The sequence below is a fragment of the Panulirus ornatus genome, chromosome 7, assembly GCF_036320965.1.
Source record: "Panulirus ornatus isolate Po-2019 chromosome 7, ASM3632096v1, whole genome shotgun sequence".
NCBI classification, from domain to species: domain Eukaryota; kingdom Metazoa; phylum Arthropoda; class Malacostraca; order Decapoda; family Palinuridae; genus Panulirus; species Panulirus ornatus.
In genome coordinates, this window is record NC_092230.1 from 30148431 (window position 1) to 30167044 (window position 18614).

Here is an 18614-nt window from a genome sequence, read left to right on the forward strand (position 1 = left end):
TGTAGGTTTGCGGCAGGGGTGTGTGATGTCTCCATGGTTGTTTAATTTGTTTATGGATGGGGTTGTTAGGGAGGTAAATGCAAGAGTTTTGGAAAGAGGGGCAAGTATGAAGTCTGTTGGGGATGAGAGAGCTTGGGAAGTGAGTCAGTTGTTGTTCGCTGATGATACAGCGCTGGTGGCTGATTCATGTGAGAAACTGCAGAAGCTGGTGACTGAGTTTGGTAAAGTGTGTGGAAGAAGAAAGTTAAGAGTAAATGTGAATAAGAGCAAGGTTATTAGGTACAGTAGGGTTGAGGGTCAAGTCAATTGGGAGGTGAGTTTGAATGGAGAAAAACTGGAGGAAGTGAAGTGTTTTAGATATCTGGGAGTGGATCTGGCAGCGGATGGAACCATGGAAGCGGAAGTGGATCACAGGGTGGGGGAGGGGGCGAAAATTCTGGGGGCCTTGAAGAATGTGTGGAAGTCGAGAACATTATCTCGGAAAGCAAAAATGGGTATGTTTGAAGGAATAGTGGTTCCAACAATGTTGTATGGTTGCGAGGCGTGGGCTATGGATAGAGTTGTGCGCAGGAGGATGGATGTGCTGGAAATGAGATGTTTGAGGACAATGTGTGGTGTGAGGTGGTTTGATCGAGTGAGTAACGTAAGGGTAAGAGAGATGTGTGGAAATAAAAAGAGCGTGGTTGAGAGAGCAGAAGAGGGTGTTTTGAAGTGGTTTGGGCACATGGAGAGAAAGAATGAGGAAAGATTGACCAAGAGGATATATGTGTCGGAGGTGGAGGGAAGGAGGAGAAGAGGGAGACCAAATTGGAGGTGGAAAGATGGAGTGAAAAAGATTTTGTGTGATCGGGGCCTGGACATGCAGGAGGGTGAAAGGAGGGCAAGGAATAGAGTGAATTGGAGCGATGTGGTATACCGGGGTTGACGTGCTGTCAGTGGATTGAATCAAGGTATGTGAAGCGTCTGGGGTAAACCATGGAAAGCTGTGTAGGTATGTATATTTGCGTGTGTGGACGTATGTATATACATGTGTATGGGGGGGGGGCCATTTCTTTCGTCTGTTTCCTTGCGCTACCTCGCAAACGCGGGAGACAGCGACAAAGTATAATAAAATAAATATAAATAAATATATATATATATATATATATATATATATATATATATATATATATATATATATATATAATATATATATATATATATATATATATATATATATATATATATATATATATATATATATATATATATATATATATTCCTATGAGTCGTTGTTTCCTAAGCTAGCGAGGTAGCGCCAGGAACAGAGGACGAAAAGCCACATTCGCTTACATCCATTCTCTAGATATCATGTGCAATGCACCGTAACCACAGCTCCCTGTCCACAACCAAACACCACAGACCTTTCCATGGTTTCCCGCAACCACATCACATGCCCTGGTTCAAACCAGTGACAGCACGTCAGTAAACGTACTCGGTATTACTGTAACACCACTCTCTCTTGGAAACCTCACATTACGGGAATAGCTAAGTCTGCCTCTAAAAAAATGAGTCCTGTCGATATGTCGAAATATGTATGAATATATATATATATATATATATATATATATATATATATATATATATATATAGATAGATAGATAGATAGATAGATATAGATATATATACGTATATATGATTTGGTACACAGAGAAGAGGTAATGAAAGCTTTGCGGAAGATGAAAGCCGGCAAGGCGGCGGGTTTGGATGGTATTGCAGTGGATTTGATTAAAAAAGGGGCTACTGTGTTGTTGACTGGTTGGTAAGGATATTCAATGTATGGATGGCTCATGATGAAGTGCCTGAGGATTGGCAGAAGGCATGCATAGTGCCATTGTACAAAGGAAAGGGGATAAAGTTGAGTGTTCAAATTACAAAGGTATAAGTTTGTTGAGTATTCCTGAGAAATTATATGGGAGGGTATTGATTGAGAGGGCGAAGGCATGTACAAAGCATCAGACTGGGGAAGAGCAGTGTGGTTTCAGAAGTGGCAGAGGATGTGTAGATCAGGTGTTTGCACTGAAGAATGTATGTGAGAAATACTTAGAAAAACAGTTGGATTTGTACGCAGCATTTATGGATCTGGAGAAGGCATATGATAGAGTTGATAGAAATGCTCTGTGGAAGGTATTAAGAATATATGGTGTAGGAGGCAAGTTGCTAGAAGCAGTGAAAAGTTTCTATCGAGGATGTAAAGCATATGTACGAGTAGGAGAGGAAAATAATTTGTTCTCACTGAATGTCGGTTTGCGGCAGGGGTGTGTGATGTCTCCATGGTTGTTTAATTTGTTTATGGATGGGGTTGTTAGGGAGAAAAATGCAAGAGTTTTGGAGAGAGGGGCAAGTATGCAGTCTGTTAAGAATGAAAGGGCTTGAGAAGTGCGTCAGCTGTTGTTCGATGATGATACAGCGCTGGTGGCTGATTCGGGTGAGAAACTGCAGATGCTGGTGACTGAGTTTGGTAAAGTGTGTGAAAGAAGAAAGCTGAGAGTAAATGTGAATAAGAGCAAGGTTATTAGGTACAGTAGGGTTGAGGGACAAATCAGTTGGGAGGTAAGTTTGAATGGAGAAAAACTGGAGGAAGTGAAGTGTTTTAGATATCTGGGAGTGGATTTGGCGGCGGATGGAACCATGGAAGCGGAAGTGAGTCACAGGGTGGGGGAGGGGGCGAAGGTTCTGGGAGCGTTGAAAAATGTGTGAAAGGTGAGAACTTTATCTCGGAAAGCAAAGATAGTCATGTATGAAGGAATAGTGGTTCCAAAATGTTATATGGTGCGGAGGAGGGTGGATGTGTTGGAAATGAGATGTTTGAGGACATTATGTAGTCTGAGGTGGTTTTGATCGAGTAAATAATGAATGGGTAAGAGAGATGTATGGTAATAAAAAGAGTGTGGTAGAGAAAGCAGAAGAGGGTGTTTTGAGATGGTTTGGTCACATGGAGAGAATGAGTGAGGAAAGATTGACAAAGAGGATGTATGTGTCAAAGGTAGAGGGAACGAGAAGTGGGAGATCAAATTGGAGGTAGAAGGATGGAGTGAAAAAGATTTTTAGCGATCGAGGCCTGAAAATACAGGAGGGTGAAAGGCTTGCAAGGAATAGAGTGAATTGGAACGATGTGGTATATCGGGGTCGACGTGCTGTCAATGGACTGAACCAGGGCATGTGAAGCATCTGGGGTAAACCATGGAAGTTTTGTGGGGCCTGGATGTGGAAAGGAAGCTGTGGTATCGGTGCATTATACATGACAGCTAGAGACTGAGTGTGAACGAATGTGGCCTTTGTTGTCTTTTCATAGAGCTACCTCGCGTGCGTGCGGGGGGAAGGGGGTTGTCATTTCATGTGTGGCGGGGTGGCGGCGGGAATGAACAAGGGCAGCAAGTATGGATTATATATATATATATATATATATATATATATATATATATATATATATATATATATATATATAATATATATATATATATATATATATATATATATATATATATATATATATATATATATAAGAAATATTTGAAAAAAAATACTTAAGTATATTCGAAGAAAAAAGTTTACTCACTTGCTTCTAGTCGAAGGTCCATGGCCTGTTCTTCATCAATCACCAGACGATCATGTTCTGGAGAGGCGGAGGAGCTGTAGCACCCACTGTGGCTATGTGGGGGATGATGCTTCCACTGGTTGGGCTCAGGGAAGACATGATCCTCGTATTGGTTAGGTGGGGGATGCTGCCTCCATCGGTCGGAGTCACAGTTGTTATATGGTGGATGATGCCTCCACTGGTCGGAGTCATAGCAGGTATATAGGGGCTGATGCCTCCATTGATCTGACTTAGGGTGGACAGGAGCATTATCTGAGCCCTCCATCTTCATCAGACAAGGCCTAGAAACAAAGCGTCTCTGGTGTGATCTTCCAGACAAGTGCTCTGGAGGTGGAGGTTCACGGTATGCCATAAGTGGTGTGTGGCCATGAATGAGCATTGGTGAGAGGTTCTCATAGGATCTGGGTGAGGAACTCTCAGAGGACCTAGGGGAGGGCTGTTCCTGGTGTGGTGACCTGGGGAAACGATGTTCTTGGTACGATAAGTTTAATGCAGGCTGTTCTTGGTATGGTAACCTGACTGATGACTGTCCTAAGTATGGTGATCCGGGTGGCAACTGTCTTTCATGTGGTGACCGAGGTGATGGCTGTTCTCCATATGGTGACCCGGGTGATGACTGCCCTTGGCACTGTGACCCGGGTGATGACTGTCTTGGATATGGTGAACAAGACATGGGCCTTTCTTGACCTGATGATCTGGGAAGTGGCTGTTCTCGACCTAGCAACCTGGGAAGTGGTCGTTCTAGATAATGTGGGTTAGATGATGCCTGTTCCTGGTATGGTAGTTTGGGCAATGGTTGTTCTATAAGATATGACCCGAGTGATAATTGTTCCTGGTCAGACGATCTGTATGATGGATGATCTAAGACTGATGACCTGGGTGAAGGATGTTCATGGTAGACTGACGTGGGTAACAGCTGTTCTTGGTTTATTGACCTGGGTGAAGATTGCTCCTGGTACGATGACTTGGGTGAAGATTGTTCCTGATGTGATGACCTGGGTGAAGATTGCTCCTGGTGCGATGACCTGGGTGAAGATTGTTCCTGGAGTGATGCCCTGAGTGAAGGCTGTTCCTGGTATGACCTGGGTGAGGCTTGTTCCTGGTATGATGACCTGGGTGAAAGTTGCTCCTGGTATGATGACCTGGGTGAAGGTTGCTCCTGGTATGATGACCTGGGTGAAGGTTGCTCCTGGTATGACCTGGGTGAGGGCTGTTCCTGGTATGATGACCTGGGTGAAGGTTGCTCCTGGTATGACCTGGGAGAGGGTTGTTCCTGGTATGATGACCTGGGTGAAGGTTGTCGCTGGTATGATAACCATGGTGAATATTGTTCCTGGTATGATGACCTGGGTGAATATTGTTCCTGGTATGATGACCTGGGTGAAAGTTGCTCCTGGTATGATGACCTGGGTGAAAGTTGCTCCTGGTATGATGACCTGGGTGAAAGTTGCTCCTGGTATGATGACCTGGGTGAAGAGCGTTCCTGATGTGATGACTTGGGTGAGGATTGTTCCTGATGTGATGACCTGGGAGATGGCTGCTCCTGGTATGATGACCTGGGAGATGGCTGATCCTGGTATGATGACCTGGGAGATGGCTGCTCCTGGTATGATGACCTGGGAGATGGCTGATCCTGGTATGATGACCTGGGAGATGGCTGCTCCTGGTATGATGACCTGGGAGATGATTGATCCTGGTATGATGACCTGGGAGATGGCTGCTCCTGGTATGATGACCTGGGAGATGACTGATCCTGGTATGATGACCTGGGAGATGGCTGCTCCTGGTATGATGACCTGGGAGATGGCTGCTCCTGGTATGATGACCTGGGAGATGGCTGCTCCTGGTATGATGACCTGGGAGATGGCTGCTCCTGGTATGATGACCTGGGAGATGGCTGCTCCTGGTATGATGACCTGGGAGATGGCTGTTCCTGGTATAATGACCTGGGAGAGAGCTGCTCCTGGTATGATGACCTGGGAGATGGCTGCTCCTCGTATGATGAGGCGGGAGGAGGGAGTCTGCGCACCTCAAACCTACGGGGTCCAGACTCCATGGAATGTATGACACTTGTTCTTCGATGCGAGTTCCTGCAGCCTGCAAGCAGAGGAAGTATATCAACTTCACCAGTTTCCCTCCCACACAAAAGACGACTGTTGAAAATCACTATGACTAACTTCACTCAGATAAATGCTTTAACCAAAATGGACAGCTTAATTACATCAATGACCAGTTCATCAAACTTCCACCTCCACATTGTTTTTGCCCATCAGAATCTCCCTTCCATTACGAGGGGGTCCCAGCGTGTCGTCCTGTACTGCACCTTACCTTTTAGAACTTGTAAGTGGTGGTAGAAAAGGCGGCCATAGTGGGGACTGAGGATGCGGCAGAAACTTTCGCAAGAAAGTTGGAGGAGACTGGCGCCATTGATGGTCCTGAAACGTGAGAGGTCCACCTGGGTCAGCTCTACCCCACTCAGCCTGCACACACTCTCCGCCCACTCCATACACTCCTGAAACAAAAGCCTTGTAAGTCCCATCTGCTATTGTCTCACTGAAAGCTCCGGTGACTCAGGAGGTAGACCGGCTGATCATCACGTTTAACTGGGCGATAAGAACAATGCAATGTCTATGATGCTCGGCTAACTATAAATGTCTGGAAGAATTAGGTTACCCTTCATTCTTTATTTCCTTCTCTATACTCCAGCCTCTGAACCGGGAACACAGAAAGTTAGCCAATCTGCGTTTTGTTCCTCTAGGTGCAATAACACTTGGTTCATTAGCTATGATATCACTACAATATTCATGTTTACGGTTTTCGTTTATTTGTAAAGAAGACTGTAATGAACCACGCAAGAATAATACATCTTAAAAACATTGAAATTAATGTTGCGTCCACACGGCCGCTAAGAAATGACGTAGCCTCAAGAGGAAGGGGTTTCTACTGCCCCCCTCCCCCCTCCCCCCATACACACACACACACACACACACACACACACACACAGGGGGAGCGGCTGGAAAGCCCTAAGCACAGTAACAGAAAATATGCCAATAAATTACAATCTCTTATCAAATTTGTTTATCAATTTTTGTTCCTCTTATTTGGTCAATTACTCTGTTGATACATTTAGATGTATATCTCCCCTCCTCTGGTGTATAACAATGTACACCTGCACCGCTACACACATACCTACAGAACAAGTGCGCGGGTGCACGCTGCGCATTAGCGGAGCGTACAGTCTATTGAGTCATATTTTTCCAAAAGATCAGCTTTTCAGTGGCGATATTGAATGCTGAGCTGTTCATTCCTTGTGTGTCGAAGTTGGCTTGTGTGGGCCGCTGTGGTCATAACACACACTGTGTGTTTACAGAGCGACATCCGACGTTGGGATAGGGCTGTGAACCAGCTTTTGTCTCGCTTCGAATAACTGCTACGGCTGACGCCAGCCACTACCACGCCGTTAAATCTGTCCTACTGTTATCTTTATCCTATTGTGTTATAGTCATCCTACTGCGTGATATTCATTATAATCTAATCTTCCTTCCGTTCAGTTTGCTTCCATGTTGTGCAATCATAAAATTTGGAGGAAAATACTGAGTGACTGCATTTCTCATGCAAATCAAACTGATCTGTAGGTGAAATGTTAAGAAAGTATACAGTCGTTGAAGCTACATCCAAAAAGCATCGTAAATATGACCCATGTAACTATACAGACATCGTGAATGGACTCACACACACTGTTAATAGTAAAAGGATATTTGGCACTGATGATAATAAATACCATCAATAGCTAATATAATACGATTTAAGTCCTCATTGCATAATAATTGCATAATAACCCTGCATTGTTAGTCATTTATTTTACACGCTCAGATTACTTCTCTTGTAACTATACTGAATGTAAGACGCATTCCGGCAGCCCGCCGCTCATTCACTTCGGGGAATCCGACGGGCCCATGTGTGGGCTCCGGAAGTCCCGCAGCTCTGACGGCAATGAATATTAATAATAATAATAATAATAATAATAATAATAATAATAATAATAATAATAGGGAAGGGAGCGGGAGGCTGAAAATCCTCCCCTCTCGTTTTTTTTTTTTTTTTTCCAAAAGAAGGAACAGAGAAGGGGGCCAGATGAGGATATTCCGTCAAAGGCCCAGTCCTCTGTTCTTAGCGCTACCTCGCTAATGCGGGAAATGGCGAATAGTTTGAAAGAAAAGAAATATATATATATATATATATATATATATATATATATATATATATATATATATATATATATATATATATTTTTTTTTTCTTTTTTTTTTTTCAAACTATACGCCATTTCCCGCATTAGCGAGGTAGCGATAACAACAGAGGACTGAGCCTTTGAGGGAAATCCTCACTTGGCCCCCTTCTCTGTTCCTTCTTTTGGAAAATTAAAAACGAGAGGGGAGGATTTCCAGCCACCCGCTCCCTCCCCTTTCAGTCGCCTTTCACGACACGCAGGGAACACGTGGGAAGCACCCTCTCTCCCCCATCCCAAGGGACAAAATACATATATATATAAATATATATATATATATATATATATATATATATATATATATATATATATATATATATATATATACATCATCCCCGGGGACAGGGGAGAAATAACACCTCCCACGCACTCCCCGCGTGTCGCAGAAGTCGACTAAAAGAGGAGGGAGCGGGGGGCTGGAAATCCTCCCCTCTCATTATTTTCCTTTACTTTTCCAAGAGAAGGAACAGAGAAGGGGGCCAGGTGAGGACACTCCTTCAAAGGCCCAGCTCTCCGTTCCCAACGCCACCTCGCCAACACGGGAAATGGCGAATAGTTTGAAAAAAAAAAAAAAATATATATATATATATATATATATATATATATATATATATATATATATATATATATAACAAAAAAGTGTCATTGTCAACAGTCCTTCAAGCCAACGGAGATCCAACGGAGATACCGTGGCCTGCAACAGCACCGATATAAAACGTACAAGGCTCAACATAGCAAGTCTTTTCCGAGTGTCGTTGCCTCCAGTAATGTGGTGTAACATCATACGTTATCAGAATTAACTACCCAAGTAATAGAGTAGTTAAGGGTTAGTACTAGTATGGTTAGGTTAGTATTTGTATGGTTAGGTTAATACTGGTATGGTTGTGTTAGTAGTGATATGGTTGTGGCAATACAAGTATGGTTATGCTAATACTGGTATGGTTGTGTTAGTAATGATATGGTTGTGTTAAAACTAGTATGGTTTCGTGTTCGTATTGGTATGGTGCCAAGTTAGTATTGTTAAGGTTCTGTGTTAACCCTGGTATGGTTCTGGTAGTACCTGCTTGATGACACAGACAGTAAGCACTCCGAAAGGTGTGGGGATATGGCACATTCACAGCCATAACTTGAAGTTATGCAGGGAACTTGTAAGGAAAGAAGGGAAGGAGCACTTTGATAGTTTTAGATTTGTGGATAGACGAAACTGGGTTATGTGACCCAAAAGGTGGACAGCATGATGAAATTTGAAAAGCTGTGTGACAGTGGGGAAAGTTCAAGAGATGGGACCCCACGAGTGCTGAACACCCTTCCCGCAGAGTATAGATAAGTGGTTACACACACACACACACACACACACACACACACGGGTGTCCGTGGTGTACTGGTTAGCGTGACTAACCACGAGTCATTACGGTACAACTTGGGGTCAGACTTTCATGGGCTCGAATCCAGGGCGTGGTAGACTGCCTGCACCCAACCCTGATGTTCTTCCTCCCCTCGGGGTTGGTTTGATAAATGGGTACCTGGTTTCCCCTGCAGCGCGCGCGCGCGCGCGTGTGTGAATGTGTGTGTGTGTGTGTGTGTGTGTGTGTGTGTGTGTGTGTGTGTGTGTGTGTGTGTGTGTGTGTGTGTGCATACATACATAGAAATAACTTGAAGTCCTGGCACCTGATGAAGTGGATTGTCTCTACGAAACATGTGCCACATGTAGAGAAAAATTACTTGTTAAATAAAATTATATGAACTAATGAAGTGTGATTTCACAGGCATATTGATATATATATATATATATATATATATATATATATATATATATATATATTATATTCATTTTCATTTTGCTTTGTCGCTGTCTCCCGCGTTAGCGAGGTAGCGCAAGTAAACAGACGAAAGAATGGCCCAACCCACCCATATACACATGTATATACATACACGTCCACACACGCACACATACATGCCTATACATCTCAAAGTAAACATGTATATACACACGCAAACATATACATATATACATATGTACATAATTCATACTGTCTGCCTTTATTAATTCCTATCGCCAACCCGCCACACATGAGATAAAAAACCTCTCCCCCTTCATGTGTGCGAGGTAGCGCTAGGAAAAGACAACAAAGGCCACATTCGTTCACACTCAGTCTCTAGCTGTCATGCAATAATGCACCGAAACCACAGCTCCCTTTCCACATCCAGGCCCCACACAACTTTCCATGGTTTACCCCAGACGCTTCACATGCCTTGGTTCAATCCATTGACAGCACGTCGACCCCGGTATACCACATCGTTCCAATTCCTTGCACTCCTTTCACCCTCCTGCATGTTCAGGCCCCGATCACTCAAAATCTTTTTCACTCCATCTTTCCACCTAAAATTTGGTCTCCCACTTCTCCTCGTTCCCTCCACCTCTGACACATATATCCTCTTGGTCAATCTTTCCTCACTCATTCTCTCCATATGACCAAACCATTTCAAAACACACTCTTCTGCTCTCTCAACCACTCTTCTTATTACCACACATCTCTCTTACCCTTTCATTACTTACTCGATCAAACCACCTCACACCACATATTGTCCTCAAACATCTCATTTCCAGCACATCCACCCTCCTCCGCACAACTCTATGTATAGCCCACGCCTCGCAACCGTGTAACATTGTTGGAACCACTATTCCTTCAAACATACCCATTTTTGCTTTCCAAGATAACGTTCTCGACTTCCACACATTTTTCAACGCTCCCAGAGCTTTTGCCCCCTCCCCCACCCTATGATTCACTTCCGATTCCATGGTTCCATCCGCTGCCAAATCCACTCCCAGATATCTAAAACACTTCACTTCCTCCAGTTTTTCTCCATTCAAACTTACCTCCCAATTGACTTGTCCCTCAACCCTACCGTACCTAATAACCTTGCTCTTATTCACATTTACTCTCAGCTTTCTTCTTTCACACACTTTACCAAACTCTGTCACCAGCTTCAGCAGTTTCTCACCCGAGTCAGCCAACATCGCTGTATCATCAGCGAACAACAACTGACTAAAGTCCCAAGCTTTCTCATCCACAACAGACTGCATACTTGCCCCTCTTTCCAAAACTCTTGCATTCACCTCCCTAACAACCCCATCCATAAACAAATTAAACAACCATGGAGACATCACGCACCCCTGCCGCAAACCAACATTCACTGGGAAACAATCACTTTCCTCTCTTCCTACATGTACACATGCCTTACATCCTTGATAAAAAAAACTTTTCACTGCTTCTAACAACTTACCTCCCACACCATATATTCTTAACACCTTACACAGAGCATCTCTACCAACTCTGTCATATGCCTTCTGCATACAAATCCATTTGATTTTCTAAGTATTTCTCACATGCATTCTTCAAAGCATACACCTGATCCACACATCCTCTACCACTTCTGAAACCACACTGCTCTTCCCCATTCTGATGCTCTGCACATGCCTTCACCCTCTCAATCAATACCCTCCCATATAATTTCCCAGCAATACTCAACAAACTTATACCTCTGTAATTTGAACACTCATCTTTATCCACTTTGCCTTTGTACAATGGCACTATGCATGCATTCCGCCAATCCTCAGGCATTTCACCATGAGCAAATACATACACTGAATATCCTCATCAGCCAGTCAACAACACAGTCACCCCCTTTTCTAATCAATTCCACTGCAATACCATCCACACCCACTGCCTTGCCGGCTTTCGTCTTCCGCAAAGCTTTCACTACCTCTTCTCTGTTTACCAAACCATTCTCCCTGACCCTGTCACTTTGCACACCACCTCGACCAAAACACCCTATATCTCCCACTCTATCATCTAACACATTCAACACACCTTCAAAACACTCACTCCATCTCCTTCTCACATCATCACTACCTCTTTTTATTCTCCTGAAGATTTAATGATTCTCTCACTCCAAAAGATTTAATGATACTCTCTCTCACTCCAACTCTCATTTGCCCTCTTTTTCACCTCTTGCACCTTTCTATTGACCTCCTGCCTCTTTCTTTTATACATCTCTCAGTCATTTGCACTATTTCTCTCCAAAAATCGTCCAAATGCCTCTCTCTTTTCTTTCACTAATAATCTTACTTCTTCATCCCACCTCTCACTACCCTTTCTAATCCGCCCACCTCCCACATTTCTCATGCTACAAGCACGTTTTGCGCAGGTCATCACTGCTTCCCTAAATACATCCCATTCATTCCCCACTCCCCTTACGTCCTTTGCTCTCATCTTTTTCCAGTTTGCACTTAGTCTCTCCTGGTACTTCCTCACACAAGTCTCCTTCCCAGGCTCACATATACTCACCACTCTCTTCACCCCAACATTTTCTCTTCTTTTCTGAAAACCTCTACAAATCTTCACCTTCGCCTCCACAAGATAATGATCAGACATCACTCCAGTTGCACCTCTCAGCACATTAACATCCAAAAGTCTCTCTTTCATGCGCCTATCAATTAACACGTAATCCAATAACGCTCTCTGAACATCTTTCCTACTTACATACGTATACTTATGTGCATCTCTCTTTCTAAACCAAGTATTCCCAATCACCAGTCCTTTTTCACCACACAAATCTATAAGTTCTTCACCATTTCCATTTACAACACTGACCACCCCAACTACCACATTACTCACCTTTGCATTCAAATTACCCATCACTATAACCCGGTCTCGTGCATCAAACCTGCTAACACACTCACTCGGCTGCTCCCAAAACACTTGCCTATCATGATCTTTCTTCTCATGCCCAGGTGCATAGGCAACAATAATCACTGATCTCTCTCCATCCACTTTCAGTTTTACCCATATCAATCTAGAGTTTACTTTCTTACAATCTATCATATACTTCCACAATTCCTGTTTCAGTAGTGCTACTCCTTCCTTTGCTCTTCTCCTCTCACCAACCCCTGACTTTACTCCCAAAACATTCCCAAACCACTCTTCCCCTTTACCCTTAAGCTTTCTTCAGACATACTACCTATCTCTCCTTTTTTCTCATCTTGGTTACATCCACACACATTTAGATACCCCAGTCTGAGCCTTCGAGGAGGATGAGCACTCCCCGCGTGACTCCTTCTGTTTCCCCTTTTAGAAAGTTAATATACAAGGAGGGAAGGGTTTCTAGCCCCCGCTCCCGTCCTCTTTAGTCGCCTTCTAAGACACGCGGGAAATGCGTGGGAAGTATTCTTTCTCCCCTATCCCCAGGGATATATATATATATATATATATATATATATATATATATATATATAAATATATATATATATATATATATATATATATGCGTTACTTCTCCAGTAGGAAAGAAGAGAGACAATTTTAGTAATAATGAAGGAATGCCAACTTGCCCGGGAGAACTTTAAGAAAATGAAAAAAGCATCCAAAAGTTCAAGACTGCTATATAAGCTGGACCGGTCCTGGGCAGATTACCAGTGGCTGCACGGTGGTCTGGCCAGCACCGGGAACTTGGACTAGGCCCACTAGTGGCTGGGCTAACACTTAACTTCACATCACTATCGAGAAACATCGCATCAAGAAATAAGATTCAGTGAGAACTGCCTCATAAGTTTCCTTTAATTACTTACTAACATGTATCTCTTGTATGCCAGTCACCAGTGTCACCTGCGCCCACACACTTGTTTATTTACCAGTTATAAGTAACACCTGCACGGGAAGAAACTTGTTTACTTACATATAATGCGAACCACCAATTTCCATCAACTTGTGTATGCTGAAGAGTAACATGTATGGGTAGTAGAAATACCCGGCACCGGTGTGAGAGGAGGAGGAGGAGGCTGGTGGTACTCCAGCACCCAGCCACCCGCCAGTGTTCCCACTCACCTCCTGACTCCACTCGGAGATGTTGGGTGTGCGGGAGGAGCAGCAGGTGAGGTCGTGCATGTGGACGTCCTGGTGAGGTACTCGTGGCTTGGCGGCGTACTGGTGATCCATGCCGCTGCTGGTGGCGGCGGTTGGGGCCACGTGTCTATAGCGCCTGCTACCTCCTCCGACACTCGTCAGGTCTGCAGATAAAGGTCAGGCATGAGTTATGTGTGTGTGTGTGTGTGTGTGTGTGTGTGTGTGTGTGTGTGTGTGTGTGTAAGGTCTCAGTTCACATATCAGTATGTCGATTGTCATCCCTTTCAGTGCAACAAATGTTACAGCCACTTCTACAATTACTATGGATATTACGCTCGTGTCTACAAGTGTTACTTATATGACAGCTACTTGTATTACTACTATTCCCACTTTAATAGCAACCACTAGTATTACTACTATTTTCACTGTAACTACAGTAGTATTACTACTATTCCCACTTTAACTGCAACTACTATTATTACTACTATTTTTACTGTAACGACAACTACTAGTATTAGTACTATTCCCACAGTAATAACAGCTACTAGTGTTACTACTATTTTCACTGTAACTACAACTACTAGCATTACTACTATTTCCACTGTAACTACAACTACTAGTATTACTACTATTTTCACTGTAACGACAACTACTATTATTAGTACTATTCCTACTGTAACAACACAACTACCAGTATTACTACTATTCCCACTGTAATAACTACTAGTATCACTACTATTTCCACTCTAACTACAACTACTAGTATTACTACTATTTCCACTGTAACTACAACTACTAGCATTACTACTATTTTCCCTGTAACGACAACTACTAGTATTGCTACTATTTTCACTGTAACGACAACTACTAGTATTACTATTATTCCCACTGTAATAACAACTACTAGTATTACTACTATTTCCACTATAACTACATCTACTAGTATTACTTACTACTATTTCCACTGTAAAAACTACTAGTATTACTACTATTTCCACTGTAACGACAAGTACTGCAACAACAGCTACTAGTATTACTACTATTTCCACTATAACAACAACTACTAGTATTACTACTATTTCCACTATAACAACAACTACTAGTATTACTACTATTTCCACTGTAACAACAACTACTAGTATTACTACTATTTCCACTATAACTACATCTACTAGTATTACTACTATTTCCACTGTAAAAACTACTAGTATTACTACTATTTCCACTGTAACGACAAGTACTGCAACAACAGCTACTAGTATTACTACTATTTCCACTATAACAACAACTACTAGTATTACTACTATTTCCACTATAACAACAACTACTAGTATTACTACTATTTCCACTGTAACAACAACTACTAGTATTACTACTATTTCCACTATAACAACAACTACTAGTATTACTACTATTTCCACTGTAACAACAACTACTAGTATTACTACTATTTCCACTATAACAACAACAACTAGTATTACTACTATTTCCACTATAACAACAACTAGAAGCATCACAACGACAGTATTTCCACAGTAACGCCAGCTACTTGTTGTACTCCAGTTGCTCCAGCTCCCATCGTCTACCAGTGTACATTCGTGCCACTTGTTGTTCAAGGTCTGTACTTGTAGGTTGAGGTGTGGCGTCGGGAGAGGTGGCGGGCGTACCGCACACTGGGGCTGGAGCACCTCTACCTGGTGTACGTACATATTAAGATAAAAGTTACCGCCTTCCTCATCTGTAATCTTCCGACCTACCCTGCTATCATCGCTACTACTGTCGCTCTACACCCATCACTAACTATCATTACTGATACCATTCTTACGACTATTTCTACTGCTACTACTACGACAACTAATATTACATATACTACCACTACATATACTACTGTTAATACAAATACTACTACTACTACTACTACTACTCCTACTACTAATACTAAAATTATCACTACTATTACAACTGATACTATTACAACAACAACTGCTACCACTACTATTCTGTGACTACTACTACTGTTATTACTATTCACTACAACAACAACAACAACAACAACAACAACTACTATTACTAGTACTTACCACTACTGCCACTACTAGTACTTACCACTACTGCCACTACTACTACTGCTACTACTGCTACTACTACTGCTACTACTACTACTACTTCTACTACTACTACCAGTAAAACTATCACTACTACTACTGCTATGACTACTTATACTACTATCACTACTTACAACTACTACTACAACAATAGCAACAACAACTACTACTACTACTATCAATACTATTACTACTATTGCTGCTACTACTACTACTACTACTACTACTACTACTACTACTACTACTACTACTACTACTGCTATGACTACTTATACTACTATCACTACTTACAACTACTACTACAACAATAACAACAACTACTACTACTACTATCAATACTATTACTACTATTGCTACTACTACTACTACTACTACTTCTACTACTACTACTACTACTACTACTACTACTACCACTACTACTGCTATGACTACTTATACTACTATCACTACTTACAACTACTACTACAACAATAACAACAACTACTACTACTACTATCAATTCTATTACTACTATTGCTACTACTACTACTACTACTACTACTACTACTACTACTACTACTACTACTGCTATGACTACTTATACTACTATCACTACTTACAACTACTGCTACAACAATAACAACAACTACTACTACTACTATCAATTCTATTACTACTATTGCTACTACTACTACTACTACTACTTCCACTACTACTACTACTACTACTACTACTACTACTACTACTACTAAAACTATCACTACTACTTCTGCTATGACTACTTATACTACTATCACTACTTACAACTACTACTACAACAATAACAACAACAACTACTACTACCACTATCAATACTATTACTACTATTGCTTCTACTACTACTACTACTACTACTACTACTACTACTGTTTAGACTACAACTATCATTACTACAACTCCTATTACTATTTGTACTACAACTACTACTACTACTACAACTACTTCTGCTTCTACTGCTATCTACTACTATTGCTACTACTACTACTGCTCTAACTAATACTATCAATACCAATGTTTCTACTACAGCTCTATTGCTACAACAACAACTACTACTACTACTACTACCACTTCTATAACTACTGCTACTACTTCTATTATTACTACTGCTACTTCAACTTCTCCAGCTGTCTCTACGATTACTTCTACTACTACCACTAATAATAAGTAATAATACATTGACTACAGCCACTACTACTTAATTCCGTCATTAGTGCAATTATCACCACATCCAGTAATATCATCACTCCTATAGCAACTACCATTATTAGTCATGGCATCAACAGCATGATTAGTACCACTGCACTACGACTATGACTTACACCATAACAACTACTACTATCATTTACTTCATCAATAGTTCAGTCGTTCCCACTACGACCACTACCGCTATGCCATACACCATTAGCTGCTCTACCGTCAGTACCACCACACCACTGGCACAGACGTCTAGCCACGAACGTCACAATCACAGCACCAAGGATAAGATGCATCACTTTTCCTCGTACCATCATCAACAGCTGCAGCGGAGAGTCAGCCCGGCATGATAACTACTACAGCAGCAGCCGATACACCACAGTACGACACGCCGTCTACCACCACGCCTGCAACAACGTGTATGACTAGACAAACACACGTGCAGAGCCGTTGAGTCATGGAACTGTATTGGTCATGCACTGCTACGGACAAACACATACGTACGTAGGCACATGCAGATGGTATGACACAATGGATAAAGTATACAGGTCCAGAAGCTGTCACAGATCACATATGGATGATACACACACACACACACACACACACACACACACACACACACACACATGGTTAATGCAGAAAGTATACATCAATAAGCTGCAGCAAAGCACACAATGTTCAAGAGATGGGGCCGTACAAATGTAAAAAACCCCTTCCGTAAAGTACAAATAGATAAAATACACCCACACCACACACCACACACATGCACGTCAAATTCATGAAAATTTATGTACATATACGGGAGAAGCACAGACCACACACACACACACACACACACACACACACACACACACACACACACACACACACACGTGTAGAGAGATTATGTGGTGCCAGGTTCACGCATAACACCATCCTGCACTATCCAAGTGTCACATTAACACTATCTGGTGACCATAGATCGATCTGGTCACCCCCACCACCACCCACAATGGAGATGAGACGTGCCGCTGGTGGTAGTGGTGGCGGGGCGCGTGGGTTACACGGTGATGACTCACGCCTTCCTCTCGCTAGTATACACACAAGGGCAAACTAAGAGAGGAGTTACCTTGCTGTGATGCTGGGCGAGGAGAGAGGAGGACGGTGCGGTGCTGCTGACGCGACACTGAGGCAAGTGACTGCCTATCCTCTTCACTGCGTCCCACACAAAACGCTACCAAAATTTTCCTAGAAATGAACTAGTTGGCCAGCCTTACACCGGCCCCACCACTCCCCCCCCCCTCACCCACCCACCCTCCCCCCACCCACCCACACACACACACACACACACACACACGTACACACACACACGTACTGGAAGGAATCCCCACATTTCCTACATTCCTACGGGAGCGGATTCCACGCAGTCAGTGTCGAGTCTGGTTGCCACGGATGATGACATAGACACTGTCAGGTGCCATAGATGGCCG

The 18614-nt window shown here is 42.6% G+C and overlaps 1 protein-coding gene across 1 annotated transcript in view; it reads right to left on the reverse strand.

Moving 5' to 3' along the window:
- The window catches only part of LOC139749491 (uncharacterized), a 42810-nt gene extending 24444 nt beyond the window's left edge, over window positions 1–18366 (reverse strand). Inside the window, exons 1-4 of the mRNA XM_071663412.1 lie at window positions 18254–18366; window positions 13811–13992; window positions 5966–6149; window positions 3599–5734 (exon numbers count right to left, since the gene is read on the reverse strand). Of these exons, the coding sequence (XP_071519513.1) occupies window positions 3599–5734; window positions 5966–6149; window positions 13811–13921 (2431 nt within the window). The 5' untranslated portion in view covers window positions 13922–13992; window positions 18254–18366. The remainder of the gene's footprint in view (window positions 1–3598; window positions 5735–5965; window positions 6150–13810; window positions 13993–18253) is intronic.
- Window positions 18367–18614: the final 248 nt, after the last annotated feature.